This window comes from Trematosphaeria pertusa (genome assembly GCF_010094035.1).
Source record: "Trematosphaeria pertusa strain CBS 122368 unplaced genomic scaffold BU26scaffold_1, whole genome shotgun sequence".
Taxonomy (NCBI): Eukaryota; Fungi; Ascomycota; class Dothideomycetes; order Pleosporales; family Trematosphaeriaceae; genus Trematosphaeria; species Trematosphaeria pertusa.
In genome coordinates this window covers 4,048,118-4,075,031 of record NW_022987212.1, presented here as the reverse complement: position 1 = coordinate 4,075,031, position 26,914 = coordinate 4,048,118, and the positions used below count along the sequence as shown (strand labels likewise).

The 26,914-nt window shown below is 54.0% G+C and overlaps 11 protein-coding genes and 1 pseudogene across 12 annotated transcripts; 5 read left to right on the top strand and 7 right to left on the bottom strand.

Annotated features, from left to right (window-relative positions):
• Positions 1-294: 294 nt before the first annotated feature.
• On the bottom strand, positions 295-365 carry BU26DRAFT_t4 (annotated as a pseudogene). Its single transcript has one exon. The product of its transcript is annotated as a tRNA-OTHER (tRNA).
• Positions 366-1,102: 737 nt separating this feature from the next.
• BU26DRAFT_35579 (uncharacterized protein) lies at positions 1,103-1,950 on the bottom strand. Its single transcript, XM_033822504.1, has one exon. The coding sequence runs from the start codon at positions 1,634-1,636 to the stop codon at positions 1,184-1,186; it is 453 nt and encodes a 150-aa protein (XP_033692074.1). The 5' UTR covers positions 1,637-1,950; the 3' UTR covers positions 1,103-1,183.
• BU26DRAFT_35536 (uncharacterized protein) lies at positions 1,906-3,330 on the top strand. Its single transcript, XM_033822503.1, has 2 exons — positions 1,906-2,174; positions 2,263-3,330. Coding segments are annotated over exons 1-2 (825 nt in total). The 5' UTR covers positions 1,906-2,173; the 3' UTR covers positions 3,087-3,330.
• A 1,101-nt stretch (positions 3,331-4,431) lies between these two features.
• BU26DRAFT_446310 (Rgp1-domain-containing protein) lies at positions 4,432-7,606 on the bottom strand. The gene is made up of 3 exons (XM_033824616.1): positions 6,923-7,606; positions 5,800-6,876; positions 4,432-5,749 (listed from the first exon to the last, which is right to left on the bottom strand). Exons 1-3 carry the CDS (start codon positions 7,443-7,445, stop codon positions 4,851-4,853), a joined length of 2,499 nt encoding a protein of 832 aa, XP_033692072.1. The 5' UTR covers positions 7,446-7,606; the 3' UTR covers positions 4,432-4,850.
• A 443-nt stretch (positions 7,607-8,049) lies between these two features.
• On the bottom strand, positions 8,050-9,041 carry BU26DRAFT_558484 (HIRA-interacting protein 5; the record flags this gene model as incomplete). Its single annotated transcript, XM_033832568.1, has 2 exons — positions 8,050-8,748; positions 8,799-9,041. The coding sequence occupies 2 exons, from the start codon at positions 9,039-9,041 to the stop codon at positions 8,050-8,052; spliced, it is 942 nt and encodes a 313-aa protein (XP_033692071.1).
• Positions 9,042-9,355: 314 nt separating this feature from the next.
• On the bottom strand, positions 9,356-14,129 carry BU26DRAFT_558483 (dicer-like protein 2; the record flags this gene model as incomplete). Its single annotated transcript, XM_033832567.1, has 7 exons — positions 9,356-10,038; positions 10,173-12,100; positions 12,229-13,311; positions 13,356-13,509; positions 13,559-13,811; positions 13,870-13,918; positions 13,969-14,129. The coding sequence occupies 7 exons, from the start codon at positions 14,127-14,129 to the stop codon at positions 9,356-9,358; spliced, it is 4,311 nt and encodes a 1,436-aa protein (XP_033692070.1).
• A 237-nt stretch (positions 14,130-14,366) lies between these two features.
• Positions 14,367-15,605, bottom strand: BU26DRAFT_513782 (N-terminal nucleophile aminohydrolase). Its single transcript, XM_033827695.1, has 4 exons — positions 15,444-15,605; positions 15,369-15,388; positions 15,247-15,297; positions 14,367-15,195 (listed from the first exon to the last, which is right to left on the bottom strand). The coding sequence occupies exons 1-4, from the start codon at positions 15,485-15,487 to the stop codon at positions 14,468-14,470; spliced, it is 843 nt and encodes a 280-aa protein (XP_033692069.1). The 5' UTR covers positions 15,488-15,605; the 3' UTR covers positions 14,367-14,467.
• Positions 15,606-15,853: 248 nt separating this feature from the next.
• Positions 15,854-17,195, top strand: BU26DRAFT_35196 (uncharacterized protein). Its single transcript, XM_033822473.1, has 3 exons — positions 15,854-16,424; positions 16,475-16,818; positions 16,870-17,195. Exons 1-3 carry the CDS (start codon positions 15,947-15,949, stop codon positions 16,972-16,974), a joined length of 927 nt encoding a protein of 308 aa, XP_033692068.1. The 5' UTR covers positions 15,854-15,946; the 3' UTR covers positions 16,975-17,195.
• On the bottom strand, positions 16,907-19,199 carry BU26DRAFT_599636 (uncharacterized protein). The gene is made up of 2 exons (XM_033835116.1): positions 19,012-19,199; positions 16,907-18,939 (listed from the first exon to the last, which is right to left on the bottom strand). Exons 1-2 carry the CDS (start codon positions 19,034-19,036, stop codon positions 17,387-17,389), a joined length of 1,578 nt encoding a protein of 525 aa, XP_033692067.1. The 5' UTR covers positions 19,037-19,199; the 3' UTR covers positions 16,907-17,386.
• Positions 19,200-21,875, top strand: BU26DRAFT_446298 (actin-like ATPase domain-containing protein). Its single transcript, XM_033824615.1, has 4 exons — positions 19,200-19,763; positions 19,823-20,365; positions 20,431-21,221; positions 21,287-21,875. The coding sequence occupies exons 1-4, from the start codon at positions 19,538-19,540 to the stop codon at positions 21,617-21,619; spliced, it is 1,893 nt and encodes a 630-aa protein (XP_033692066.1). The 5' UTR covers positions 19,200-19,537; the 3' UTR covers positions 21,620-21,875.
• A 469-nt stretch (positions 21,876-22,344) lies between these two features.
• Positions 22,345-23,553, top strand: BU26DRAFT_527240 (uncharacterized protein; the record flags this gene model as incomplete). Its single annotated transcript, XM_033830758.1, has 3 exons — positions 22,345-22,461; positions 22,511-23,221; positions 23,275-23,553. The coding sequence occupies 3 exons, from the start codon at positions 22,345-22,347 to the stop codon at positions 23,551-23,553; spliced, it is 1,107 nt and encodes a 368-aa protein (XP_033692065.1).
• Positions 23,554-24,256: 703 nt separating this feature from the next.
• BU26DRAFT_35054 (uncharacterized protein) lies at positions 24,257-26,662 on the top strand. Its single transcript, XM_033822458.1, has 7 exons — positions 24,257-24,667; positions 24,736-24,758; positions 24,840-24,857; positions 24,918-25,230; positions 25,286-26,049; positions 26,101-26,297; positions 26,344-26,662. Exons 1-7 carry the CDS (start codon positions 24,475-24,477, stop codon positions 26,399-26,401), a joined length of 1,566 nt encoding a protein of 521 aa, XP_033692064.1. The 5' UTR covers positions 24,257-24,474; the 3' UTR covers positions 26,402-26,662.
• Positions 26,663-26,914: the final 252 nt, after the last annotated feature.

Below are 26,914 nucleotides of genomic sequence, written 5' to 3'. Positions count from 1 at the left end.
TGTTGCGTTGTCTACGAGAGAAAACCTCCGCTATCCAATCATAAGAGCAGATACGGCGGGGGTGAAGAAGTTTTCGAAAACCCACAAAAGCTGGCCGACCATTGATCCCATTGTACGTACCTGCGAAGGCCTTAGGTAGCTATGACGTACGCCCGTTATGTCTAGAGAATTCCACACCAAGAGGATGCTGCACCACCAGCCAAAAAAAAGGCCAAAAAAGAACATCGTTTGCAACGCCCGGCCTGGGACCTGCGATTTCTGTTAGGATTTGCTTGCAAGGGAGAATTTGCAGAGTAGCCAACGTACTCGAACCCAGAGCCTTGAGATTAAAAGTCTCACGCGCTAACCAATTGTGCCAGCCGGGCTCTTTCTCATGGAATTTCATGTCGATGGCAGAATTTTGGGATTAGATGATTTATGTAGTAAGAGCTTAATTCAAACTGGTGTGTGAGGGGCATTTTGTGAGTGTGAGCGAGAGAGCGGAGTGTGGGGCGGAGTTGTGTGTGGTTGGCGGTCAGGCTATGTGGCACTGATTGGTGGCTTTTGGGCGGCTAGGCGGTTGGGCACTTTGGCTCGGAAGCAAGCGGGACATCACGTCATGAGAAATGTTCTGGAAGGATTGTGGAATGCGACGTTAAGCGGTTTCATGGCTGTATTCGGGATAGGCTCTTTGCGGTAAAATATTCTCTCTGGATTTAAGGGCTTGCCGCAGATTTAATAGGACGTTCGTAAGCTATAACTACACGTGCAATTGTATCCACCTGCGAAGAGCTCCAGTTACGTGAGATAGGGTGTGGGGATACGTGGGCAGTTTCGTGCATGCACATCCCAAGGACTGTGGAACTGAGCAGAAAGAATAATGCTCTATTGACCTCTCCTGCCCATCATGTGGAAAAGCATAGTATTGTTGGGCTGGGCTTAGTCGGTCCGAGTTTGAAGGAAAAGCAAGGGAAGTCGTTGTGCATTGATGTTCGGAGACGCCGGGAACGGGCGCACCGATGCATGCGGGTATATTGTGCATGCGTAGGATGTGGTAACACGGGAAAGGTCATTCTATATTGGGCTTATATGGAAGCTTGACTTCACTGCGTCATTGGGAATGCATTCTGCTTTTCTGGTAGAGTTCGTCGTTCTTGTATACGTCTCGCGGTTGTGAGTAAGTCGTGACTGCTGAGGAAAGTAGTCATGCCACCATCTCCGTCGTCTTACGCAGCGAAGCTAGCCACGGCGTAAAAGGGTAGTACGGGTGGTGAGTCTCGATAAGTCGGAATAGCCCTACCTCTCGAAGCGCTGTACAACGTCTAGGACAGGAAGTTCTCCCTGTATGTGAGCATGCATTCTTGTTGGATGTCCGAAAGGGGATATTGTTGCCAAAGGAGACCACAGTCCAAAGCCGCACCTTGCCGGTGCACGTCGACGCAGGTTCATGCAGCCCTGCTCCACGAAAGACCTCAAGAGGACGGAAACATTCTCCGTCACGGCCACGAAGCCTCGTCCAAACACCGTCTGTCGTACTCACTTGACCGCCAGCGCATACTCGGGAGCATACACGTAGCCGATGTTGACGAGTGACAAATCCAAAAGCCACGGGACGGTGGACCCGCATCAAGCAATCTTCACACCGACAGATCGCCATACAAAGAGCCCCAAGCTCTGCGTACAAGAGCGGTCGGCGGTTCCGTGATAAGGGTCGCGTAAACGACTTGGCCGCCGTAGCGCCAACCCCGCATCCCCAAATTCATGTGGACAGACGTCGTTTGCAGCGCGGAGAGCCAATGGATCGATGCCTGAGCTGGTGAGGCAGACGCTGGGGTTTCGTGATGATGAATGAACAAAGGCGCTTGAGGGCGTGCCGCAAGTATCCCGTCCCAAGTTGGTGGTCTGGCATGTGAAGTGTGATGGAGACGCCGAATGGGGTGACGCGATTTCTCGCAGAGCCGCACCATGTCGCGTCTAACGGAGGGGAGGTGGAGTGCAGCGGTGCGGCGCGTGCGGATATAAAGAAATCGCGTCTGTCGCAGGCCCTGACGCGTGAAGGATCGGTCGACGACTGAAACGGAGCGACGGAAACGAAACGGTCGACTCGCGGGCGCTAGATCCTGACCCCAAGCAACGCCCTCCCGTTGACAACATCATCGACGACGACGCGCGAGGAAGGTCGCGCCGCTCCGCCAGTGAGTGCTGATTCGCCCGCCCACACGCCCACACGGTTGCCTTCGATAAGGCTGAAGTGGCATGAGGCTGATGCGCGCCACACCTCAGTGATGGACCCTGCCAACCCCGCCAGCGCATCGCTCGCCGCCATCCTCGAAAATTCCGTAACACGCCCTCAGCTGGGCGAATGGCTGGAGTCTCCCACCAGGGATATTGCCGCCCGCCTCGTGCACTTCGCTTCTTCTCCTGACGGCCCGGGGCCGGCTTCCTACAGCGCGAGCCCGCCGTATTCGCGGTCGGTTCAGTCCGTTCGGTCGAGTTCCTCCATGGCTCCCGCCTACATACATCAGTCAAATGCCTCTACCCACCCGCCGTCGCTCCACCACTCCGAAGCCACGCCCACCGAGACGTCCATCAGCACCGGCCTCGCCAGCCGCTTCTCCGGCGTCCCACTGCTCGAGGAGGTCAATGGCGTGCTCGAACGACGCCCGAACCAGTACAGAGCCCCCGTGTACGAATGCGCCTTCTGGTTCCTGAGCTGCACCTATATATCGCGCGACGAGGAGGAGTGGAAGACCCACTGCCTCAGTCATTTCCGCGGCGAGGAACCGCCCAGATCGGTGCAATGCCCGCTGTGCGAGTTCCACACCACGTGTGACGACGGATGGACTGCGTGGAACGTGAGAATGGATCATATCGCGTATTGGCACACCATGGTCGGCGAGACACTCAAGACGAGCCGGCCCGACTTCCATCTCTTCCAGCACCTCTGGCAGAAACGGCTTATCGACGAGCAGGACCTGAAGGAGCTGAAGGGAGGAAACCATAACCTGACGCGACCGCCGACCAACTATACCGTTACGAATGGCCGCCGTGAACGAGATGGGCGGCGCCAGAGGAGCCAGCACGTCGGAGGTAGGCGGGGCTGGTGAACATGTACTCACCTCGATGTCTCCCACTGAAACACCGGGAGCGGTACATGACCTCCCATATGCGGCCCTGCGGCGATGGCACGATGTTGCATTCTTCCCCTCGCTGACCGGTGAACCGAAATCGGCCTCCCCACTCCTTCATGCCGGCTGGCTTCCTGCATGCAATACGACGCCGCCCTATCCGCTTCTATAACGTGGCCATTGCACTTCCCTCCCCTTCTCCGACTGCATGTTTCCCTGCACCTAATTCTTATTTTGGTTCGTTCTGGCTTGCTGCTTTTGGAAGTGCTCCACCAAGTTGGCTTGACGAGGACACGATGGCATCCTTGGAGTTCATGGGCAAAAATTGAGCGTTGTCCGATTCGTGATAGCGTCCTGGATTTTCTTCAGCGTTCTGTGCTCGGCGATTGGCTTCTAGTGCTGTATTAAATTGCTCTTTGGCCACGAACATCTGGAATGAGGAGGGAAAGGATACCAAAGTTGAATTTATCATACGTTCATCTCCCCCTAGGAAGGCATCGGGACTAGATAGCATAATTTCTATCTGACATTTTGTCGCCACCACGAGGAAAGAAGTTTTCTGCAGTGCGAGGAGGCGTCCTTCTGCTTATATACATCCAACCCCAAGCATTCCCAGCCTGCCCCCTTTATTTGCCATCCCGCCACCAGCCGCGACACGCTCATTCGTCACTTCAAAATGAATGGTAGCAGCCTCGCCGTCTGACCATGGCGTTGCGCGAAAAATCTCTCAGCCCAAGTTTCGATGTCTGCCTAGGGCTCGCGTCGCGAATGCAACGGCGCTATACTGGATTGGGAAGGGGTACGCGGATAGTTCGCGTGGAGTGCGAGCTGCGAATGATCACTTTGACAGGCGGCGGGATTTAGCGCTGATTAGTGGTCGTTGTGTTACACCGAGTGGAATGTGTTTGGTGGTGTGGGCCGACTGTACGTTGCGGGACGCATACAGGTCTTCCTTTGGCTATAAAAAGCCGCTCCCGGCCTTCAACTATTGAGAACAATTTATTCATGACCGTTTGTGGTGTCTAACGGGATGTCTAGATGGGTCAGTTTCATGCTATGTCTGGTACTCCACACTCTTATAGCAACCTTGAGAATATGGATTGTGAAGGACAAATACGTAGACTGTCTTAGATGGGATAGAGTGGAAGAAGGGGAAGTGCGCTGGAAGAAGGCGAAAAGATGAGTTTGGTTCAGCTGGGGGGACGTAGCTGTACCGCATCCGCAGTCGGGTGGAACTGACGCCTAGAGCATCAACGAGTCCACCTCGAGCAATCGGAGATGAGGCCGCCGTCGTCATCGACAGCAAAACTACCTAAACACCATTGCCCAATTTGCCTCGTCCCTCTTCCAACCCCTAAGACTTCCTTCTCCTTGGTTCGATACCCAGCTGTAGGCAATACCAAACCATACTGCGATCGAGTTTTGAGTAGCCTGTCAAGAACAAAGTAAAAGTTAGCATAGAGAAAGGATGGAAGTCGTAAAGGAGGTTTGTTCAATGTAGAACCTGGTATACTACAAATCTCAGCCAAATCAAGCCCAGTGCAGCCACGCTACAACACAACTCTACGGCGCCGAGGCTGACCCTGCTCTCCAAGATGTACAGATCCAAAGTCCTCCGCCCGTCATTAGAGTGGGCTCTGGGGATCGGTATTAATACTGTGCGGTGCACGCCGGCTGCTCGCTGCGCTACGGGATCTGTCGCTAGTCGTATACAGGAAGCGATGATGCTAGTCCCTGTTGTTCTCATACGGGCAGGCCTTCCTCGTCCTCCGCTTCGCTTCCCCCACTAACAGCACCATACACCCTCACTGGTACCTGCACCTCAAAACTCTCAGCCGGTAACCGTTCTACCGCCGCTAAGATTATACCCCTGTCATCGCTCGATATTTCTTCAAGCAAGTCGTCCCAGTACGCTTCTTCACCGTCCTCGTGCATAAGTCTCGGCGTTATAAACTCCACCCGCAGCTTCCACTCTAGGCTTACTCCGCTAGTGATAAATTCAGGGGTCGCGTTTGGAGGTATGGTCGGCGAAAAGGATAATCTTTGCGCGAACAGTGCGTTCTCGGAAAACGATGCATGCACTTTGCGGGTGACACGGTATATCGAAGCATTCGATCGAAGTGCTATCGCTGGATCTACTTTTTCCGAAGATTCTAGCGACACATGGACCGAGTAGGACGGGATATCTGAGTTGGTGAAGTCTATCACGGCAGACATTGTTTCGCCCAGCCTGTAAGCGGGGCGAGCGAGCATTATCACAGCAACACGTCGGCCGCTGCGAGCAATCTCGAATCGATTGGCGCTCTGGTTGGTGGCACCGGTCAGGTTGCTGCGTAAGATTGCGAGATCGATAGCTTCTTTCATATTGTGCGGTTCTTCAGCCACAGAAGAGCGCCCTGGTATGGTTTCCGTGGGGGATAGCAGCCCCATGCTAGAATTTTGCCTCGGCCTATCGAGGAGGTTGTCGACATATTCAAGGAAGTCATTGAACGCCGCTGTATCCGTCTGAATGTTTGCCACGCTTTTCTTAGCTGAAGAGCCACTTGGGACGCTCGCCTGGGCGTCGACGCTCGAGGTTCGTGCTTGATCGCGAAGAATGATGTACGGGGACATCAGGTCATGTCCAAGTATTTCTCCTCGGCCTTAACGTTGAATTAGCACATCAATACCTGACTTCAGAGTCGATACATACTATTCACGCTGCCAAACACCCGGAAAGGGATATCGACCTGCTTGACTTGTTGATCTCTAGAAGACCCTGGCCGCTGAGTGCCGATAGTTAGGTGGTAGGCGACTTTCATGGAGCGTCCCTTGTGCGTGGGAGGTAGACCTCGAGGTAACGTAAAGCTGTAGGTGTAGCTCCGACTTTCTCCCGGAGCTAGCTGGAGATCGACGAACAAGATCGACTGCGGCGTAGTAATCAATGGCACTATCTTAGAGCTCGCGATTCCCCTCATCTCCCTGATGCTGGACGGTTCTGATGAGCCTAGCAAGCCTCCGAGAGATTCTCCAATATTCGACCACCCTAATGCGCCGAACAGACCGCTGTCCCGCTTGGCTCTTTCAACACCGACAACGCCACCTCCACCTTGCCCGCCAACGACGCCTTTTCTTTTGACCTCTTCAAAGGGCGCCTGATTGATCAGCGAGCCATCCAGAGTGAAGGATCCCATCACTTGAGCGTAGCCCATCATGAGAGATTCAGGGTATCTGTGCTGACCGGGCGGGGCTAGAGAGGACCCTCGCTGATGCACCGCCTTTGGGAGAAGTCGGGCGGTCGGTTGCGCAATGTATTCCGAGGCTAGCGTCTCGCTTGAATTGTTGCTCATGGAATAAAACTCTCCACTGCTTCTAGGGGTTCCATTTAAGCTCGATCCAGATAATATTCGAGCCACAGGAGACAACGTCTCGATATTCGGATTTGGCGAAAGGTCTTCAGGGGGTCGAGGCGACGGACCACGCACCGAAGGTGAGCGCATACGCGGATTACCGGTCTTGTTGTCCTTGGTCAGGAGATCGGGCGAAGGGTCGCTTGGTAGGGGAGCAGCGGGGAACTTGAAGTTTTGAGAGAAAGAGCCAGACGCTTTTCGAGATGTGGAAAGGAGAGCTGGAGTGTTCGGTGCAGTGGCGACGCCCGGTTTCCTCCGAGCCGGCCGTGTAGGTAATGGAAATTCGTGTGCGGGCTCATGTATGATGGGCGGGGAAGAGGCGCCGCCCATAAGCGGAGAGTGGTAGGGATGGGTCGCCGACCGGTGGCCTGGCGAGCTAACTGTAACACATCAGCATACATAACTGACTACGAAGGCTGCCAGTACCTGAAAACGGACTCGGCCTGCCGGGCAAGACCTGTAGACTTGCTGACCTGCCATGCGCTCGCATCGGCCGCCGTGACGAAGCCGGTCTATCATGGCTAACTTCAGTAGCCGCATCCGTCCCTAAGGATATTATCGATAGCGACCTCCCGTGTCCGTTCTTGTGACCAGGTGTTGCGCTTCCACTACTGAATGCTCCGCTGGGAGGAAGCGGAGATCGACGCTCCCCAAGAGAGGACGGAGTGTGCAGCGACAACGCGGGCCGATGGCCACGGAGATGGGCTGGAGGCGCTTGCGATGCAAAGGAGGAATTGCGGGACATGGAGGGTCGGGTCGAAGAGTGGACTGGAGGCAGCTTGCGCTGTCGCTCTCCGCCGGGTGCGAATCCATTCTGTTTGCGAGCTGGCGACCGCTCGCGTCCTTCTGGAGGCGCCACATTCCTGAATGTTATCGTGCATTCAATGTCCTCGCCCGCGAATACGGTGGGGTTCTTCCATTGCACGAACACGCGGATATTCGAGGACATGGTAAGGAGCGCGGTCTGGGGCGCTGGCTGCGGGATTGGGGGCAGCTCATCGGCGATGACGGGTCGGCGACATGACTACTGCCAGACATCGACCTTAGTGCGGGCGGCAGCACATCCAGACTGAAGCGTGCGAGGAGGGAGTGAAAGCTGCAAACGCAGGGACGATGGAGACGGTCCGTCATGCACGACCTCGGCGATAATGGTTGATCCGACGCCGCATAGGGCTTAGTGTCTGACCGTGGTAGTCCAACTGCTCCAGGGCTCCACGCTTTAACACTATCTCAAAATACTGGTACCGCAAAATTATGATATAGATGAAATGAGTCTGCTGATGTAACAGCATTTTATTTAATATCAGCTTCTAGACAGCAATCCAAGCGCCTAAGGCATTCCGCGAGGGCAGACGTGACAAGAAAACGCATGCGCCGGTCTCTGTATGTGCTGAACTTGGTAATGGCCTAAAGCACCATCGCAATATATCCTCACATCCGGCCACCTCGTCGAGTTCTTGGGGAAAGAGCGCTGCCTCCGAATCTCTGTGCTTCGACCGATGATTGGTATACCACCTTGACCAACTCCTCAAGCCTCCAATGAATGATTCGCTTCATCCCTCCACATAATCCAGGCTTCCCTTTCCGACAGTCGAGGGTGCCGCATTGGGGCCCTTTTGCTGTTTCAGCTTCTCTTCAAATTTCGCAAACTCCTTCATCGCAATCTCTTCCTCTTGATCCATCACCTGCTGCACGCCTTTTACCTCCTCAATGTAATGCATAAGCATGCTCTCGATGCCGTTCTTTAACGTGACCGTACTTGAGTCACATGTCCGACAAGCTCCCCTCAGCTTCAACAGTACCTGCCCATCATGGAAGCCCCGGAACTCGATATCCCCGCCGTCCTCCTGGATCGCCGGTCGCACTCTTGTTTCCAGAAGCTCTTTGATCATCCCTATGACCTCGCTGTCGTTCTCGTCGTACGCTAAGCTGTCAAGCTCTGTGCCTTCCTGTCCGCTCTCACCAGCATGGTCTTGTACCGTATTGACGATTGGCTGTCCGCTGACCATGAACTCATTGATGATAGCGAAAACCTCAGGCTTTACATGCGCCCACGGCGTGGCGCTATCTTTGATAACTGTGATGTAGTCCGCGCCGAAGAACACCGAACTGACTCCATCAATGTTCAACAGCTTTGCGGCGAGCGGAGACGGATGTGGAGGCGCGAGGGTAGAGCGGGGAGTGAGGTACTCGAGGAACTGCGACGATATTGATTCGGGTAGAACTCTTTGATTCGGATTGAATTTAAGGGCCTGGTAAAGTCAGCGCCGTTCTTGGGAGCTAATAGTTCGTAATAGCGTACGTCTGGATTCGGTGTTGCTTCTGTCTGAATGAACATGGTCCGTCGCCCGAGCGAGGCGCCTGAAGACGGCATCTTCTGATGCCATTGCCGGAACGTCGGTCTATGCTGTAGAAGAGAAGCCGTGATTGGGGTTGCCTTCTCGTGCAGACATCTTGTAGCAGTTCTCGGAGCCTTTGAGCGGAAAGCCGGAGCAGCACGGAACAGAAAGCGCATAGCAGTTCGTGACGTCGTCGGGGATGCCATTGTCGATTAAGTTGCAAGCGAAGAATGATCACAGAATATCGGATGGCAATGATTGTGAGTTGAATGCTAAGTTTTGGGCTGCGGCGTTATGACGAAATTCCGAGATTACTCAGCTGCATGTCTTGGCGAGCGTCGCTCTACCAATTATGTCACTGCTGTGTATTCATCGGCCTGCGTAAGTATTATCCCGTAATTAGCTCGTCAGACGCGCAGGACCGCTGTAAACGTACGTTCTAACCCCTGTTGCTCTCTCCTCAATTTGCCTTTTCTCTCCGTCTACCCCTTCCTTTGTATTCGTCCAGCTATATCGCGCACTACACCTCCATCTCCAATGGCACACCGCCGCCCTCCTCCGCATCGAACCAGTCCTCATCACTCGCCATGTCTACATCATCGACGCCCTCCATGATCCTCACAGCCTTCCATGCCGCGATCGTCTCTGCATTCAGCCTCTTTAGCCCCTCTACTATGCCGCCCACGTTCTCTCCTCCGACTTTGACCTGGCATTTGTACATCCTCTTTCCTGGTCTATTCGAGCTTTCGTTGTCTGTGACCCTAACGTACTGCACATCCTTCTCCACTGCCAGATGTCCGAGACGTTCCTTGGGATGAAGGCAGTCCACTTCGTCGCGGAGTATGTGCTCGAGGCAGTTCAAAATACCCAGATTCCGGGCGAAGATCTCACAGCAGTGGATATCTCCTTGGCTGTCGATGTAGATTGCGCCGATAACACTCTCTACAATATCCGAGAGGAACTTTGGCGAATCGGTGAGAGACAATAGGTGCCATGGAAACTTCTTATCATGTTCCAATGCTTCAAGTATTTGCCCCCGTGCGGCCTCATGCTGCTTAATCGCCGCATCCCTTGAGCTGACGAGCTGATGGCTGCTATACCTGAGGAACTGCCACAAGCACCTCGGAAGGGTTTCCTTGTGCATACTCGGCGGTACTATCCTTTCTTCTAGCACGGTGGTCTCGAACATTCGGAAAGAGAGGACTAAAGGTGACGGTAGAATTAGCAGAGGTACAAAAACATGGTGTACAAATACCATTGTTTGCAAATTTTAGACTGCGTCGCACATTTGCGCCCCTCGGCGCGTATTATAGACGGAGGTCTTACTTACTACACACAAGTTAGCACAAGTTCAATCATAATTTGTTCTTGGGCCTTGTACCATGCAGCGTTGGCCATAGCCGACCTCATGGCATGCATCTTCTGGTGAGACAGGTCTGGAGTATGCTCATACAACCGTTTGGAAATGATATAGTCCAGTACCGCATCGCCAAGGAACTCCAATCTTTCATATGAGCAATTGGCGTGGGGCCCAGTATATGAAGCGTGAGTGAGGGCTTCTGACAGAAGCATCTTCTTGCAGAACGTATACCCAATGAGCGACTCCAGAATAGAGGGAGTGGTGATCTCAGTATCAGCGGGCGCGGCTTCAAAGAGGATCGTGTTCGCATCGGGAATGGGCGTCCATTTCTCCAGTGGCAAGAGTGTCTGGACGCAGGCGAAGGCTTTGGCAAAACCACCCAAGATGTAGGAAGCCCCAATGAGGGACTCAATAACATCAGCGAGGAGCTTCGATGACCGCATCTGCCTCTCACTCTCGCTCTGAGGCGAAAGCACCTCAACAGCGTACCTTGGCGCCCATTTTGCTCCCGTGAATCGTCTGGTGATGATGAACTTGTCCAAGCTAGCTGACATAGTGGCACGAGCGAGAAACCCATTTGAGACGACTTTCCCTTTCTTCCCAGTCAAGAAGCTCTCCGGCCAGGTCAGGTTGTCTGCCATCAAATGGACCGTAGCAATGTATTTTAGCATACAGTCGCCCAAGAATTCCAGTCGCTGATAATTTTCCTCTTCGCCAGTAGCTGACGACGTCAATGCTCGCACTAGGAGAGGTAGATCCCTGGAGCTGATTGAGATAGATGCCAGAAGCGTTGTTCGAAGCGTATCCGCAATCATATACACCTCGAACCTTGAAAGAACGGAGGGTACGAGTAGCGCAAAGACGGAGTATATGGCCGGCAAGTTGTCTACTAAACATTTCGAAGAGAGTAACTCTTCCGTCCTAGTGTATGCCTCATTCCCATGTTTTGAGTCCAGCACTGGATGAAGAAAGTCTCGTCGTCTAGGGGTTCTGGTGACCTGGAGATGTGGTCCGGGGTTAAGGCCTGGTGGCTGGCTGTCCGGGGATATGCTCTTAGGCATGTACTTACGCTGGTCTCCCTCAACAGTCACCAAGCCCCATCGTGTTATGTCGTCCACATTATTTCGCATGAGATAAGACGCCGCTTGCTTTCCGGTCGTCGCGCTGTCCCACGAGGCTAGCTGGGGATGACTCCATACGGGTTTCGACAGGTCGCCTGGTACGAGTAACCAGAGAAAATCATACCTCTCTTCTTGCATTCGGCTGTGGAAGACGGATAACAGGATCTTCCGAGTAATCGCACGCATGACGTGGATCTCTTCCTCAGTCAAGACGGCGTCAGATAAGCGTGAGCTTTCGACAGAGAAGCGCTTCGACTCATTCCAGTACAGCAGGGTGCTTGGGACTTCCGGCATCTGGACGGGCGTCAGAAGCACCATGTAGAATGGCTCTTGACTAAATCCCTTCAGAGCGAGCAGCGTTCGGTGATAGCTTTGAGGATTCCGCTCTTGGTATCTGGCAATCATCTGCCAAGGATCCAAAGTCGAAGAGACCTCTACAAGCGACGGTGTATTGTCTGGTATCTGGAACTCCGCTGCTTGGTCATCGAGTGCTTCTCGGAAAGGGAGAAGATTTTCGTTGACAAGTCCGGCCAAATGCAAGGCCTTATAAGCCTCGAAGGCCGCATCCTTCCTTGCCATTCGTTCTGTTTTCCAGCTCTCCAGGCTATTTGCCGTTCTCACGGAAGGATCAACCGAAATAGGAAGGATAACTTCTGCAGTGATCCTTCCGTTGTTGCCTTCCTCGAACTTGAACTGAGGCCTCGCGTCAATATACGGACCGGAGCCGAGGAGAGCACAGAAGTGGTGAAGATGTGGTGATGCGTTGTCAAGGGTGAGGAGTGCCCTAAAATGACTGTGTCAGAGAAATGTGTTGCTTGTTTGCTCCACCGAAGTCCACTCAGCCGAGCATTACCAGAATCTACGTTGCGCGGAATGTCGTAGGAGCCTAAACCCGAAAGATCATACGCTTACCTGGTGGTTGGTACCTGATAGAATCGTTCACCTTCTTCCTCAATCAGCTCTCTCTCCTCTGCCTGCTTGACCTGCCTTAGGTCGTTGAGGTACGCAGCTTTCATCTCTTCCTCAAGGGATTGCCAGGCCTCGGGAGAATGCATCTTTCCCAATGCAGGAAGAAAAATGAAGTACTTTGACTCTTGCTTTCTGGCCCGCCCACGACGTTGGACGAAAGATTTGAGATTCTTTGGGCTCTCAAAGCAGATGACAAGACGACAACTTGACACATCAATGCCCTCTTCAAGGACGCTAGTCGCAAGAATCAGGTTTTTCTCTCCCGCCCGAAAATGGTCCAGAGTGTCTTGCTGATTCTTCGGCTCAGCAAAATTTGCAAGCTTGGCCTTGCGTTTCGTAGACTGCGATGTCCCGACGAAGGTGCCAATCTTAAACAGATCCTTAGTCCGGGGGTGGGTGGAGAGTATTTCAGCTAATGCAGCTACCCACACTCGCTGCTGAACGAAAACAAGGCCGGTGAAATCCGGAGAAGCCTCTGCCTCTAGCACATCGATCAAGGTTTCGACCTTTGGCGATAGCGCATCCAAGGGAATGGATGAGCTCTCTGAGCTTTCTGCAAAATTCAGTCGCTTGAGTATTCCGTACAGGTGCTGCTTCTCTTCCACAGACCACTCAACGAGATGCTGGTCTGAAATGCGAATCATCGAATCGAACTGGGAGATGCACTGACCCAGGTACCAGTCTGCTGCACCAGGGCCTAGCTCTTCTGACATGGCTTGACACTTTGTTGCGAGGGTTTTCAACTGCTGATAACAGTACGTGCTTCCGCTCATAGCGACCTTCTGTAATTGCCGCGAGGTGTCATGGCCCTCTTGCTGTTTTGCGCGCAAATAAACCACGTATGGGTCGGTCTCTAAGTTGTATGATTGGAATTCCTTTTGCAACGAGGCAAGTAGAAGGGTGAGAGATGGCACGATGGCGGAATAATCGACTCGGAGTAACTTTGGTTTGCATACGAAGCGTAGCAATTCCGAACGGTGTATCTTTGGTGTCCTAGCTATTGCATTCATATTCTCCTCAATGCACCTTGAATAGTCAGCGAGCTCATCCAACCGCAAGAAATAGCTTACTGTATGTCATTGCCACTAGCTTTGGCTTTCATCACTGGACTCGCGCTTAGACCAAGGATCCTGGGCAGTTGTTCTTCGTTAGCTTTCTGTACAAGAGGCATATAAAAATGCGACATAATCCGGTTTGCGGGGTGCTTCGAGATGCAATGGTGCGCTGACAGAGTTCAGTTCCTGATACATCCAGTGCCTTATCAAGTCCACACCTTCGTCGAAAATGATTAGAGCGAGTTGGCTCATCTTGACAAACGCATGGGTGAGTGCGTCTAGAAGCACTTGATGCGTCGATAGGACGATGCGGACATTGTGGAGCACCGCATCCCAAATGCTTTGCTCTGTCCAATGGTCGACATCATCCCTACCACTCAGCACCTGGATCCCATAACCTGGCAAGTTCGACTTGAAGACCTCGAATTGCTGCTCGCACAACGTGACAGTGGGCGCTAGGAACCAAACCAACTGCCGCTCGTAAGACAAAGTTCGTGGGTGTTGTAATAGTGCTCGCTTTCTTTCGCACCTTCTTGGGATCGCAGGTTTCCAACTCAGCAGCAGTGCGGGCAAGAGCTCTGCAAATGGTCAGATGCTCATCTTCTGAACAAATCAAGGAGCAAGATACATATGGGTCTTGCCGCTTCCAGTATCCATGGCGACGATGATGTTCGCCTTCAGGCTCTCCTCCACCATCTCAGCCTGGTAAGACCTGAGGCGAAACGCTTCATTTTGGAATCCAGCTGTGACAGTTGTGCCATCATCGTCAGGCTCTTCGATCAGCGCCATGAATCTCGCCGCCGCCAAAATATCGAGGGTTAGGTGAAGGTGTGGACGGCGACAGCAATAGTAGTAAGGCAAGGCAAGGTAAGCGCACCGTTCAACGGCGCTAGGCCGAAAATAGATAGCCCGGCCTTCACAACTTCAAAGTCAACGCAAGTGACTCGCAAGTGCGAATGATACAACAGATGGAACTCAAGGTTAGGAGAGGCAGAACTTCTGCACATGCCATCTATTTTGTGAGTCCGTCAACCCGCCGGAGTAGCCTTCGTGAACGCCGCAAGCCTATCTATCATTACATGAAGCATCCAGCATGGCTCACCACCGATACGCCTTCCTCCTGCACACTACAGATTTGTCAAGTAATCCTCCACCTCCTGCGGGCTCAGTGTGCGGAAGCGCGGGCCCTTGGCGCCCTCTACGCCCTCATACCCCAGTAATCGGTCTTCTGGCGGACCGACGATGCCAATCTCCACAGTGTTGCCGTTCATCTCGCCTTCTATCGTCTCCTTCAAAGTGAGGAGAGCAATGTGGATCGCATCCTCCAGCTCCAGACCCTCTGTGTATCTCTTCTCGAGGAAAGTCTTCGCGCTCGTCGCACTCTTGCCGATCGCGGTAGCCTTCCATGGGAAATAGCTGCCGCTAGGATCGACCTGGTACAGGCTTGGTCCTCCCTTCAAGATACCGCCCGTCTTTCCGCTCACTTTCTTCTTCTCCAGATCTGTGTCCTCTTCGGTCTGCTTGGTCTCTGCCTCCGGCTCGATCCCATCATCCCATCCGGCGATCAGCAGACTGACACCGTAAGGCCGGACACCACCCGACTGTGTGGCTTCCTGCATGACTCTCGCGACATCCTGCACCAGTATCCTCGTAGGCGGGTACTCGTTGTAGATGCGCTTATAGCCGGTATGCGACACCTTGCGGGCCTTGTCAACTAGCACCCGGTAATCCGGGCCCATTCCCGAGTAGACCATGCCGATGTTTGGGGTTATGAGGCTGACTTTCGACGAAGAACCCGAATCGATGAGCAGTGACGATGACTTCTTCTCCGTTGCGAGGACGATGCCATTGGTAGCTGGAGAGGCGCGTCAGGAAAGAACTCTTGGGCTGGACAATGAGAACGTACCCTTAATTCCTAGCGCGGTGACACCTTGGTTGACTGCGTTCAGGGCGTATTCTAGAGGGGTGTAAGCGGACACGATGGACTGAAACCGAGCTCTCCTAGTCAGAGAGCGCCGCTGCACACACCTATCTGCACCAGCTTTCCACTGCATCCAAGTCAGCAAATGAAGTCTGCGAGCATTGAGCAGAGCGAATGTTTACCTGGGCGAGAATGTCGTGAGCGAGAAGGAGTATCGGTCGGCCATTTTCGGTTACCAGACTGAGAAGGAGGCGGTAGAGAGTGAATTTCGGGTTGCAACCGGGGCAGAAGAACGGATGGCGGGGTGGAGATTGAGGTGCTTTCTGAGGACGGTGGGAGCTGTGAGCTCCGTTCAGGCAGCTTGACCGACGCGGCTGCTGCCAAGCGCCGACCTGGGTCACGTGCAGCGGGCGGAGCTTGGGCCACTTCGGAACGCTCAAACTTCTCGCCTTTCAGCTTCCAGCGACTTCCATCCACCAGCGTCTGCCACCGTGTCATTCCGCAACGCTGAAAACCATAAGAGAACGCCTACGTTAGCTCTGCGCTACCGAAACACATATCCCAGCGCAACTACATTCCTGCAGCATCCTGGTTGATCATATATCGCTTTGTCTCATGCTTCACTCCCGGCTAGAGCCGCATTAACCACGCAAGTCCATATTTCGTCAGCAATATCGTTTCGACCATGTCTTCATCGGGATTCAAGCCGATGCCGGGATGGTATTGGCCGGACGACGTACCTAAAGAAGAATCAACAGGAGCCTCAACCTCATCAGCAAGACAACGGGCAGCTCCAAGCCCCTCATCTACCGGCGAAACCCCCCAGGGCAGGGAGAGCACGCAGTCTTCAAGGCGTAGACACTGGCCGCCGAGGCAGTGCCGGATTTGCCTAGAAACTGTTCAGCCTTCCTTCAAGGCTCCCTCAGAGCACCTGCCTGGCTTCCTCCAGCCCAACCCTGGCGTCACATACGAGGATGAGAATGGTCGTTTAATCCGGCCATGCCTATGCAAGGGCTCATCCAAGTATGTTCACGAGGCGTGTCTGCAAGCCTGGCGCCACGCGGATCCCAGCTACGGGCGTCGGAACTACTGGCAGTGTCCAACTTGCGGGTTCAAATACCGCCTTGCGCGTTTGGGAGCAGGAAGGTTACTGGCGAGCGTTGGTTAGTCACGCTTTTTCCATGATTTGAATAACATGCTGACCAATCGATAGCTGCGCAGATCGTCTTGACGGTCTTCATTCTCTTTATGGTGGTATTCTTTCTTGGATTCGTTGCCGACCCTATCATCAACCTGTACCTTGACCCATGGAGCTACGTGATGCCGTGGTCCAGCACAGATCATTACTACTACGAAGACGACGAACCCGCCACCTGGGCGGAACACTTCGCCAAGGGTTTCGCTGGCATGGGAGTTCTTGGCTTTCTCAAAGTCCTCCTTGCCAGTCCACTGTCGTATTTCAGAATTGGAGGAGGCAGAGGTCGGACAACCGGCCGTGATAGATATGAACAGATCAGCTGGCTAATCATTCTGATTGGTGTGGGCACCTTCCTGGTGGTATGTCTTCTCCACGATCTCTCTAGCTCACCTGCATCTAACTCCTCATAGGCAATTTACAAGGGAGTCCGTGCATGGAGTCGCCGTACGCTTGAAAAGGCAGGGGAGCGCGTCATGGACGTGCAAGGTGACGATGATGCCGACGACGATGAATAGCTTGGTAGCTGGCCTCAATGCTTGATGTCTTATCACTACGCGCCCACATGCGGTATTCTCTTGACCGTTCGCTACCCAGCTTCCACTTTGCCCATACCATTTTCCGCACATCTTTGAGCTGTCTCGGTTACTTCTATACCGTGCTTTGCAGTCAGTCTGCGTGCGAAGATTAAACAGCCTGCGATCCCCATTCCGACTTGCGCGTTTTGTGCGGTCGGTTTGGGCCGTGGTGCTCCCGCCTTTGGCAGTACTATATCGGACCAGCCCGCTCCTCGAGCGCACCTATGTGGCCTGACTGAGACTCTGCCTCTGGCACATCACTTGCAGATCTCGGTTCCTTCGCTATTGAGGCGTTCCGGTTGCATCCACCAAAAGTCTTGAACGGATTCGCCCGCTTCAGTCCTCCGAGGAACTATCCGACTCCGCAGCATACTCTCGCCTTCAGAAGGACATTTCTGACCTCCGTATTCTCGCCGTACTCGTCCCCGAATTTTTCCAAACATGGAAATACACAGAACGCGAATCTGCGCTGTACAACGTCACCATCTTCGTCCAAGCCACCGTCAAGATCATTGACGGATTCCATCCTGCCTTCGTCAAAGAGGTGGCCTTCTTGACCGTTGAAGAAGTGCAACCTGTACTGTGCTTTCTGGAGTAAGAGCGTGTGCTGAAAATCCGCAGTCGCATTCAACATCCCCATTAGCGTCGATTGTGCATTTTGCGTGAGATTAATAGACGTCAGCGTGAACAGCTGATGCCCGACCTCACTAGACAGGCGATGCACTAACTTCACCTTCTCCTGGTGAAGAGTGTGTTTTGCCTCGCTCTTTTCCAGACTGCGGATTGTTGTCCGTCTCCATTCTCGAAAGTCGGCGCCTGTGTTGTGTATATATGCCGCGAGCTGGCGGATTGGTGCAAGTGGTCCGGTTTCAGGGAGTCCGACAATGATCGGTTCGCGGAAGATGTGCATCATGGCACTCGAGATGAGAGCTTGATACAGCGCAAGACGATCAGTCGGATCTATAGTCTTGTAGACTGGCGATATTGCTTCGAGCGCCCTCACTGTCTCGGTAGGGATACTGCTAAGTTCGAGCTTCGTCCTGCGGAAATTGCTGATGACGAATTCGCGGACCCTGTGTGCGAGCTGGGAGAGCCCCTCCGAGAGTTCGCTGTCGGTGACCTGTGAATCCATGCGTGTCAAAGAAGATATGCTAGATTTGAGAGATAGTAGCTGTTGTAGACGCTCTTGAGACTCTTTCTCTGCGATGTGGAGGCGAGAGGTCAGCTCGTTCCACTCCGTTTCGCTGCGGGACCTTGCTTGCTCGATTCTGGACTGATATAGAGCCTCCTGGGACATGAGCTGGTCTTGGAGTTGCGCGAGCTTAGAGCGCAAATCGTAATTCTGCTCGACAAGGTCCTCGCGTTGGAAGGTCAAGGAGCGGCGAGGGTCCACTTCTTGCTCGTAGTCCATGGATATTGAATTGGAGCGACGTGAAGTCGGTCGGGAGTTGGGATGGAATGCTCCAGGAGGACTCTGGGTCTGATACCTCACGGCGAGCTGGCGCCTATAGTCTTCAATCGTCCCCTTGTACACCAAACCATGCTCTCGCGCCTTCGCCAGCTCTTCTCGCAGCGCATTTTGCTCCTCTCTCGATACCACTAGTGTCTGTTCCAACTCAGCAATCTTGTCTGCCGCCTTCGTATCTGTTATAACTTCCGGCCCAGGGTCGGCCTCCTCGTCTCCGTCGTCCTGGGTCGACGATGCGCTGCTCCTGCCATCCTTCTCCTTCCCGGGTTTATGATGAAGCATATCATTGAATGGGTTCTTCCGTCGCTGTACCTCGCTCTTTTTTGTCTTCGTCGCTATGGCAGCTTTAGGCGGGGCGCTAATCGACGGAGGGGCGGATTTGGAAGGTTTGGAGGAGACGTTCTTGGAGCGCTTTACGCCTAAGCGGGCAGAGAGGTCTGAAGCATGTCAGGGTTGGGTCTACAATCAGGCTCGAGCGAGGATTGAGTTTAAGATATAGGCTTGCTTACCAGACGTCTTCTTCTCTCCCGTCATAGGGACGGCCGATTGCGTAGTCCGAAGTACGATGGGCGCAGGGGTAGCTACTAAGCATGCTTGGAATGCATGCCTCTGGATCAAACGGTACACAATGAGGTATACGCACGACAGGAGCTCTCGTGTCAATCCATCATGAAGAGTGGTGAGCAGCGCCGCCTGGGACAGTTCTTGGTGGGGCGGAGATCGCCCGCAAGCCACAAACAGCCACTTGAAACGGGATCTCACCTCCTAGGGCCCTCCAGGCTTCAATGTTTACTGTTACAACGCGCATCCCCAGGTGCCTAACTTCGTCAATGCCTCCCAGGCACCCATTTCGGTGACCTTGAGGTCCGTCCCATCGTCATTGCAAGTCCGCCCGACCGAATCGCTCCGTCCTTTTCGAGCTTTCGATTAGAGTTCAGCTGCGGCTGCCGTCCACGCGAGCAACGTCGATGTAGCCGATCCAGATTGCGACGGACCACATCTTAGGCCAGAGAAAGAAGAAAGGAGTATAGCAGCATGAGTAGCGCATTCGGTGGAAGGGGGAGCAATATCCCGTATGCGTTCAATCCTGGCGCGAACCATGGCCCGTTACCCGCCATGGGCGGCGCTGAGACAGCGAATGCTGCGCAGGATAGGCTCATTGTGGGTGTCGATTTCGGGACCACGTACAGCGGCGTAGCAGCCGTGTACAGCGCGACTCCTGATGATATCGACATCATCAAGACCTGGCCTGGCGGAAACGGTATACAACCCGAATTGGCCCTCTACACGCTATGGATTGCTCATAGACCTCGTAACTAGGAATCACCTCAGACAAGGTCCCCACCGAAATCGCCTACTCTGAAGTCGCCACGCCGAACGGCTCCAGCACCTCGATAGATCAGCTTGGGAAGCCGGCGCAGAACATAAAATGGGGCTTCCAGTTTAAGCCAGAGGAGACGCGCCTGCGCTGTATAAAGCTGTTCCTCGACCGCAATCAAAAGCTACCGCATTTCGTCTCGCCGCTCGAAACCGCTGCGCAGCTGAGGAAATATGAGAAGACTGTCATGGAAGCTGTGTCGGATTATCTCTCGCAGATATACAAGCATACGATGGAAACGCTGACGAGAAGATATGGCGAGACGTTCCTGGGAATGACAAAGGTGCAGTTTGTGTTGACTGTGCCGGCGGTGTGGTCTGATTCAGCCAAAGATGCTACGTTGAAGGCAGCTGAAAAGGCGGGCATGGGGAATAGACATGATCTAAAGCTGATATCGGAGCCCGAGGCGGCGGCAGTATATACCCTGAAGGCGATCCAGCCCAATCATTTGAAGGTCGGAGACAATTTCATCGTATGCGACGCTGGTATGTTCTTTCCGCTCCTCCCAAGGCCTGTGTGAATCCGACTAAAGTCCACTAACGCATAACAGGTGGCGGGACAGTAGATCTGATAGCATACAAGATAATCCAGCTCAATCCCCTACGCGTCGAAGAATCCGCCGTGGGCACTGGTGGCCTTTGCGGGTCAGCGTTCTTGAATTATCGCTTCGAGGACCACGTCAAGCAGCGCATAGGCACCGAGCGCTACAACTGGATGCGCGAGAAGAAAGCCAAGACGTGGAACATGGGGCTCAAGTACTTTGAAGAATTCGTCAAGCGGAACTTCAACGAGGAGGAGCACAATGAAGTCAACGTTCCTTTTCCTGGTCTACCTGATGATGAAGAAGCTGGATTGGATTCGGGCTTCTTGGTCATGACTGCAGATCAGGTCAAGGAGATCTTTGATCCGGTAGTGCAAGAGGTGATTGACCTTGTGGAAGGTCAAGTCCAAAGCATAAGGCACAAGGGAGGGTTGGTGTGCGGCATTGTGCTGGTGGGAGGCTTCGGCCAGAGCAACTATCTTTACGGCCGCATGAAGGCGCACTTCAACAATGCGCCTCCTCCGCCGTACACGGAGAGACCGACGCATGCGGTCGCCATGAGTGCTCCCAACACAATTGAGATCTACCATCCAATACACGCTTGGACGGCTGTGGTAAGGGGCGCAGTACTGAGGGGCTTGGAGGGCAGTATGGTGGTCAGTAGGCGAAGTAGGTGGCATTATGGCACAAGCTATGCCACCGTTTTTGATGAGGCGAAACATCCGATCAGCGACCGGTACTGGAGTCCGCTGTGGGAGCGTTGGATGGTGAGCGATAGGATGCAATGGCATATTGCAAAGGTACTGCTCCTCCGTCCCCTGCCTTGTTTATCGTGTCCCGCATACAAAACTAACACTCAATACAGGGCGCGCAAGTTTCCGAATCGTCGCCGATATCCTTCCATTACACGCGCAACTTCCGGCCAGGCCAGTCGCTCATTGTCGAAGACGACCTCATCGCATGCGACGCCGACGTGGCGCCTGACAGTTTCCGCAAGGGCTTAATCAATGTTTGCACACTCACCACCGATTTGAACACTGTTCCTAAGAGCCTTTTTACGAGGCTGACGACGACGAAGGGTGTCGAGTTTGATAATCTCGATTTTACGTTGGATATGAAAATTGAGAGCGCGGGGCTGGTCTTCGAATTGAAGGTTGATGGCGTGAGGTATGGGGCTGTTAGTGCAAAATTTCATTAGGGAAGGGCATATGAATGGCGGGTACATGGATGGAGGGAACATGACGGGTTTGGTTTGGGCGGCGTATCTGCGTTTATGGGGATTGCTGCGTTGGACGGCATATGCATCGTAGGTCCTAGTATACTCCAAGAGATCCAGGCGGCTTTTTCAAAGGAGGATGCCCTCGGCGGTCAACTTCTAGGTGGGCGCGGTGGCGCCAAAACATGTGGCCTTCGCATACTACTAAGACTAGCAAAGAGAGAAATGGATAGGATTTTCGAAACCGCGTCTTCGCGATACCTCCCTAGATGCCTGCTCTTTAGAATAATCTCACGAACGTTGGAGACATTGTCATAACGGTAGTATGAGTTGTGGGTCTCCCGGACGGCCAGATCATTGCCGGGAAGGATGTTTCACCCAGTTGCATAGAACCGCTCGCGATCCTTGCCATCTCTTGCATCCTCCATCCATCTTCCATCATTTATGCCCAATACTCTGCCCCTACAGTCGAAGCCACAAGTGGTGCTTCTTTCTCAGCTCGGTCTAGAGTGGTACCTATAGGTACAGTACTGACGGAAGTGGTAATCCAACAGTTTGGGTAATGACAGAATTGCGAGACAATGATAGAGTGGAAAATCGTAGTATAGCGAAGGGCTTCTGGCGGAGCAATGACTAGCAATCCGCAAGCGCAGAGCATGAGCGGAGAGTGAATTGAGGTTTAGAGATCTCCGGGGTGAAGGTTAAGAATGCGCGTGCGGGCGGCTTACCGCTTTAGGACTACTCGACTTGGCATTTTCGGTCAAGCGCCGCGCCGTGGACGCGTCTCAACTTGCACCCCGCGATTGTCCGGCCACAACGCGATGGTAAGTCTCAACATTACTTTCCAGTGGTCGCCTACTAATTCCATATAAGGCGCCGACGCGTTCAGGTCCTAACAAGGTGGCCAAACGACGAGGGAGGCCTCCAGGGCTGCGCAAGTCCATCACGGCGAAGAAACGAGGACCGAAGCCACTTACAGCGACGGAGAAGGCTGGACAAAAGAGATCATCGCAGGCTCAAGCGGGTTCAGATCGTCCACTTGTGAAAACAACTCGGGGAAGACCGTCGAAAACCCACAACGAAGAAGTCGACGCTGACGCGGACGAAATTGCAGCAGAGCAGCCCAAGACGCAAAAGTACGTGCAGCTCGCGCCGAGGACAAGGAGGATTGCACAGGAGAAGATAGACACATGGCCACAGGTCTCCCCGCAGGTCCTAGAACAAATTGTCGGGGTGCTCAAGGACGCAAAGAAGGACATTGTCAACAACCAGCGTGATGAGCACAGAACAAGGATTGCAGATGATGCCTTGAGCGTTCTTGTTCGGGTGCTTGCACGCCAATTGTCTGCGTCAAGAATCCCGCCCCAAGCTAAAGATATCCACTTCAATATTGACAAGCTCACTGAGCGCTACGCGCAGCTCTTCCGAGAGGTCACGACCGAACGCCATTCGAAGCAGCTCCTCAAAGAGCAGGTGAAGGTGGCCCGGCACTTTCTGAAAAAGGATGAAGAAAATCTCGAGCAGCTGAAGAAGAACGCGAAAAAGTGGAAGGCCGAGTGGAAGCACCAGGAGAAGCATGGACGGGTAGGCAATCTTCTATTTTTGAGTGGGCTGAGCGTGCAGCTAACACGTCGTAGATGCATCCTCTGTTACAGGACTTGGAGGATGACGAGGGCGAGGGCGACGGGCCTGACGACATTGGCTTGAAGCGATGCAGGCCAGCGGACCTCTCAATGGTGGATTCTCCTGATTCCGAGCTCGCGCCGCTCGTCGAGCAGCTCCGACGAAGCCTGGAGAACATGCAGGGTAATCATGAGCAAGTCGCAGGCATCGACGAGGCGATGAGGGACGCGCAGGCGGCATTGGACGACGTGCTTTTCAAACGCGCCAGCGCACAACAGTACGCTGCACTCTGAACTATTGGCATGCAGGTTCGGTCCGGCGTTCAGGGTGGGATATTCCTTTCCAATGGGCTCGCATGGCTTGGCGTACGGTTGATGCGTGGAGGGCACGGTGAACATGGTACTGGGACTGCATCTCACGGTTCCTGTCAGGGGGGTTCGTGGGCTCCCGACGTCGATCCAATACTGCGGCACGAGCACGATGCTCGATACGGGAGACGCGGGGGATAAGCTGGTGTGCCGGTAGCGTGATTGAGCGTCTGCGGCGAGTCCGATGCGCGACGCGGCGAAAGGAGAGGGTAGTCTTGGTCGATATGCCATCGTCATGTGCCGAATATAGAAGCCCACGGGCCCAGGGCTGTGGTTCCCGGACTCGTGCATGCAGGGCTAAGCCAGATACACCAGCAGCTGTCGAGTGCGCCCAGTGCCGCCGGTGATTGGTGCCGATATGCCCTCTCGGCGCCGCGGCAGCAGACGGGCTCCGCGCGTGGCCTGCCCATCGCCAGACACCGCCAGACACCGCCGGCCAGTTCTGCGCGGCCCAGCTCGCCGCCGCCTCCCGTCGACCGTCAGAAGGAAGAAAAGCGCGCGGACATGCGGCAGGCGCCCTGTCAAATGCCCACTGCTCCCTTCCAGCGGCCCGAGCGATATGCCCCGCAAGATCCCTCGGCTAGTGGCGCCTCTGCAACTTCACGGTGCCGAACATCACTTTGCGCGACCTCAGCACTCGCGTGCCGCTGGAACATCGCTCGCCGCCGCCCACGTCCTGCCCAGCACCGGCTCCAGTGTGTCACCAAGGAACGTGCTCGAGCGGCTGCCACATTCGCCTGCCTTTCCTGTGCGCCTGCGCATGACGGGCCAGTCGTAGACCATCCCCGCCTGCGCCCTTCCGAGACGAGCATCCAGCGCTGAAACCTGCGCTCACCGCCGTGGTTGATGACGGACGAGGCCCAGAGACCCAATGGATCCGCCGCCTCTAGTATGACAGCGTCCAGGCGCGTGGATCAGGGGAACGGCGCCGACAGCGCCAAAGCACCCAAGAGCAGTTCGCCGTCGAAAGACAAGGGCCCCGCGTCCGGCTCCGAGGCGCCGACGAGAACTCCAAAGAAGCGTAGAAAGGTCAATCATGGTAAGGGCCTCATGCTGTGCTCCATCGATAGTGACAATGGCCCTGCTAACCCTGGGCGCAACCCCTAGCGTGCATCTACTGCAGACGTTCGGTAAGCCGCACTCCTCCGATGCATTCCATATTCCTGCGTCCAAGACATTTTGACAGTGCCTGCTAACCTCATCCCGATCAGCATATGACATGCGACCTCGTAAGTGCACTGGGTGCCCTGTTCTCTGCCCTCGGGCTAATCCACCTCCTTACTCTGCAGGAGCGGCCGTGTACGCGGTGTATCAAGCGAAATATTGGACACCTCTGCCACGATGAACCTCGAGACGGCGTCAAGAAGTCCAAGTCCGAGCCTGAGAACGCCAATGGCGACGACGACGGCTCCAAGCACGAGGCAACGCCCCCCGAGGTCCCTGTAAATGCTATCAACCAACCCACTACTGCTCCAGATGCAGGGCTCAACCTGGCGCCACCTCCTCTGCCTCCTAACAGAGGTGCCAACGCAGCATCGATCGCCCAGCCCACGCCCGTATCTGCGCCACAGCTGCCCTCCCTGACCGCTCATAACTCGTCTCGTAAGTTGCACAAACCTCCAGCTCTGGACGGGCTTCATACTGAACCATCGTGAAGTTTTGAGCCTCAATGACTGGCCTTCGTCATCCCATAATAACTTTCATGATATGCACCACTTCCACCCGTCCTATATGTTCAGCACGTCCGAAGTTAGCAACGAGTATAATCTGCTCAACGACTTCCTCAACAACAGCCTCATGGATGACGGCTCCTTTTACGGCGGTGGTGATTTCCACCAACTATTCTCCGATGCCTCTTTGATGCACCCTATGGGTAGCCTTACGAACAACACGCCCTACAACCCGAACGCCTCCGGTAGCGCTCAGTTGCTGCCGCCACCCGCCCAAGTTGCCGCAGGCAACGCTATTCAGAGGCCGTCGAGCGGCTTTCCCATGGACAAAGCCCGAGAGAAATACTATATGACGGCTGCGGACCCCGCAGGCACAGATAGCCCCGAGGAGCGAATGAACAAGTTGCTCAAAGCCAAGATGGACGCTGGGCTGCTGAAGCCGTTCAACTACGTGAAAGGCTACGCTCGGCTGAATCAGTACATGGAGCAGAACCTACAGCAGATCTCACGCGTCAGGATCCTGCGGCAATTGGACCGCTTCAGGCCAAAATTCCGTGAGCGGATGCAGTCGTTGTCCGACATGGACCTCGTCCGTATTGAGATGTGGTTCGATAAGAGCCTCATGGAGTACGACCGTATCTTCGCAAGCATGGCCATTCCGGCCTGTTGCTGGCGGAGAACGGGGGAGATATACAGAGGGAACAAAGAGATGGCGCGCCTCATCCACGTGCCTATGTCGAAGTTGCGAGATGTGAGTTGCGCAGCATACCTATTATGGAATCCACGCTCAAATGAGTCACAGGGTAACATTGCTCTCCATGAGATCATCGCCGAACCCTCATTAGTGTCATACTGGGAGAAATTCGGCGCCATCGCTTTCGACTCCAGTCAAAAGGCCATCCTGACCAGTTGTTCGCTCAAAAATCCCGATCCTAATTCGAAGGATCCCGAGATAAGATGCTGCTTCTCCTTCACGGTCAAGCGAGACATGCACAATATGTGGGTAGTGCGAGGCTGTCAAGAACGATGCACTGACTCGACACAGCCCTGCTTTGATCGTCGGCAATTTCCTCCCCATCACGGAGCCCATATCCAACTCATGAAATTGGATCAGTGTGCGTGTAGTCGCGTGAACCACACATGTGCGGTGTTTGTACTGTACTAATATACAACTGGGCGAACGATCTGACGTGTTATGCGGCATGTACAAAACTGGTGCATCAGAAAAGGAATGAATGGGCTGAGTGGATGTTTCCTACATTGCTATGCGGTTCTTCTACTTCACAATCACTCAGGCAGACGATAAATTTTGGAAATCTGCCCCAGCCTGTATCGTGTACCTGGGTCAGGATATCTGCTCCCAGCATGCACGCCGGCCCGTCAAGCATCTTCACTTCTTCCTTTCTCATCCTGTTTGCTTCCAAGCAGTAGATAGCACCCTCATCCATTGGCTACACTTCCGATCTTTAGGTCGCTTTTCTGTCCACTAGCTATGCACATCATCGTGAGTGGTGTGGTCCCATGCTACGGAAGGCGGAAGGCGCGCCTGTCCACTCACCATTCCACCGGCACTTTTCTTCTCTGCCACCACCAAACACGTCACCTCACCCCCATGC

Excerpts from the sequence above, each read along its gene's own strand:
- BU26DRAFT_35579 (XM_033822504.1), bottom strand. The coding sequence starts at position 1,636 with ATGGCGATCTGTCGGTGTGAAGATTGCTTGATGCGGGTCCACCGTCCC.
- BU26DRAFT_35196 (XM_033822473.1), top strand. The coding sequence starts at position 15,947 with ATGTCTTCATCGGGATTCAAGCCGATGCCGGGATGGTATTGGCCGGAC. Across the intron at positions 16,425-16,474 it reads AAGGTTACTGGCGAGCGTTG|CTGCGCAGATCGTCTTGACG; the intron begins GTTAGTCACGCT and ends ACCAATCGATAG. Across the intron at positions 16,819-16,869 it reads GTGTGGGCACCTTCCTGGTG|GCAATTTACAAGGGAGTCCG; the intron begins GTATGTCTTCTC and ends AACTCCTCATAG.
- BU26DRAFT_446298 (XM_033824615.1), top strand. The coding sequence starts at position 19,538 with ATGAGTAGCGCATTCGGTGGAAGGGGGAGCAATATCCCGTATGCGTTC. Across the intron at positions 19,764-19,822 it reads GACCTGGCCTGGCGGAAACG|GAATCACCTCAGACAAGGTC; the intron begins GTATACAACCCG and ends CCTCGTAACTAG. Across the intron at positions 20,366-20,430 it reads TTTCATCGTATGCGACGCTG|GTGGCGGGACAGTAGATCTG; the intron begins GTATGTTCTTTC and ends AACGCATAACAG.
- BU26DRAFT_599636 (XM_033835116.1), bottom strand. The coding sequence starts at position 19,036 with ATGACGGGAGAGAAGAAGACGTCTG. Across the intron at positions 18,940-19,011 it reads GGGAGAGAAGAAGACGTCTG|ACCTCTCTGCCCGCTTAGGC; the intron begins GTAAGCAAGCCT and ends GACATGCTTCAG.
- BU26DRAFT_513782 (XM_033827695.1), bottom strand. The coding sequence starts at position 15,487 with ATGGCCGACCGATACTCCTTCTCGCTCACGACATTCTCGCCCAG. Across the intron at positions 15,389-15,443 it reads CTCACGACATTCTCGCCCAG|TGGAAAGCTGGTGCAGATAG; the intron begins GTAAACATTCGC and ends ACTTGGATGCAG. Across the intron at positions 15,196-15,246 it reads CACCGCGCTAGGAATTAAGG|CTACCAATGGCATCGTCCTC; the intron begins GTACGTTCTCAT and ends GCGCCTCTCCAG.
- BU26DRAFT_446310 (XM_033824616.1), bottom strand. The coding sequence starts at position 7,445 with ATGTCCTCGAATATCCGCGTGTTCGTGCAATGGAAGAACCCCACCGTA. Across the intron at positions 6,877-6,922 it reads CAGGCCGAGTCCGTTTTCAG|TTAGCTCGCCAGGCCACCGG; the intron begins GTACTGGCAGCC and ends GATGTGTTACAG. Across the intron at positions 5,750-5,799 it reads GGTGTTTGGCAGCGTGAATA|GCCGAGGAGAAATACTTGGA; the intron begins GTATGTATCGAC and ends TTCAACGTTAAG.
- BU26DRAFT_35054 (XM_033822458.1), top strand. The coding sequence starts at position 24,475 with ATGACGGACGAGGCCCAGAGACCCAATGGATCCGCCGCCTCTAGTATG. Across the intron at positions 24,668-24,735 it reads GCGTAGAAAGGTCAATCATG|CGTGCATCTACTGCAGACGT; the intron begins GTAAGGGCCTCA and ends CGCAACCCCTAG. Across the intron at positions 26,298-26,343 it reads AAGCGAGACATGCACAATAT|CCCTGCTTTGATCGTCGGCA; the intron begins GTGGGTAGTGCG and ends GACTCGACACAG.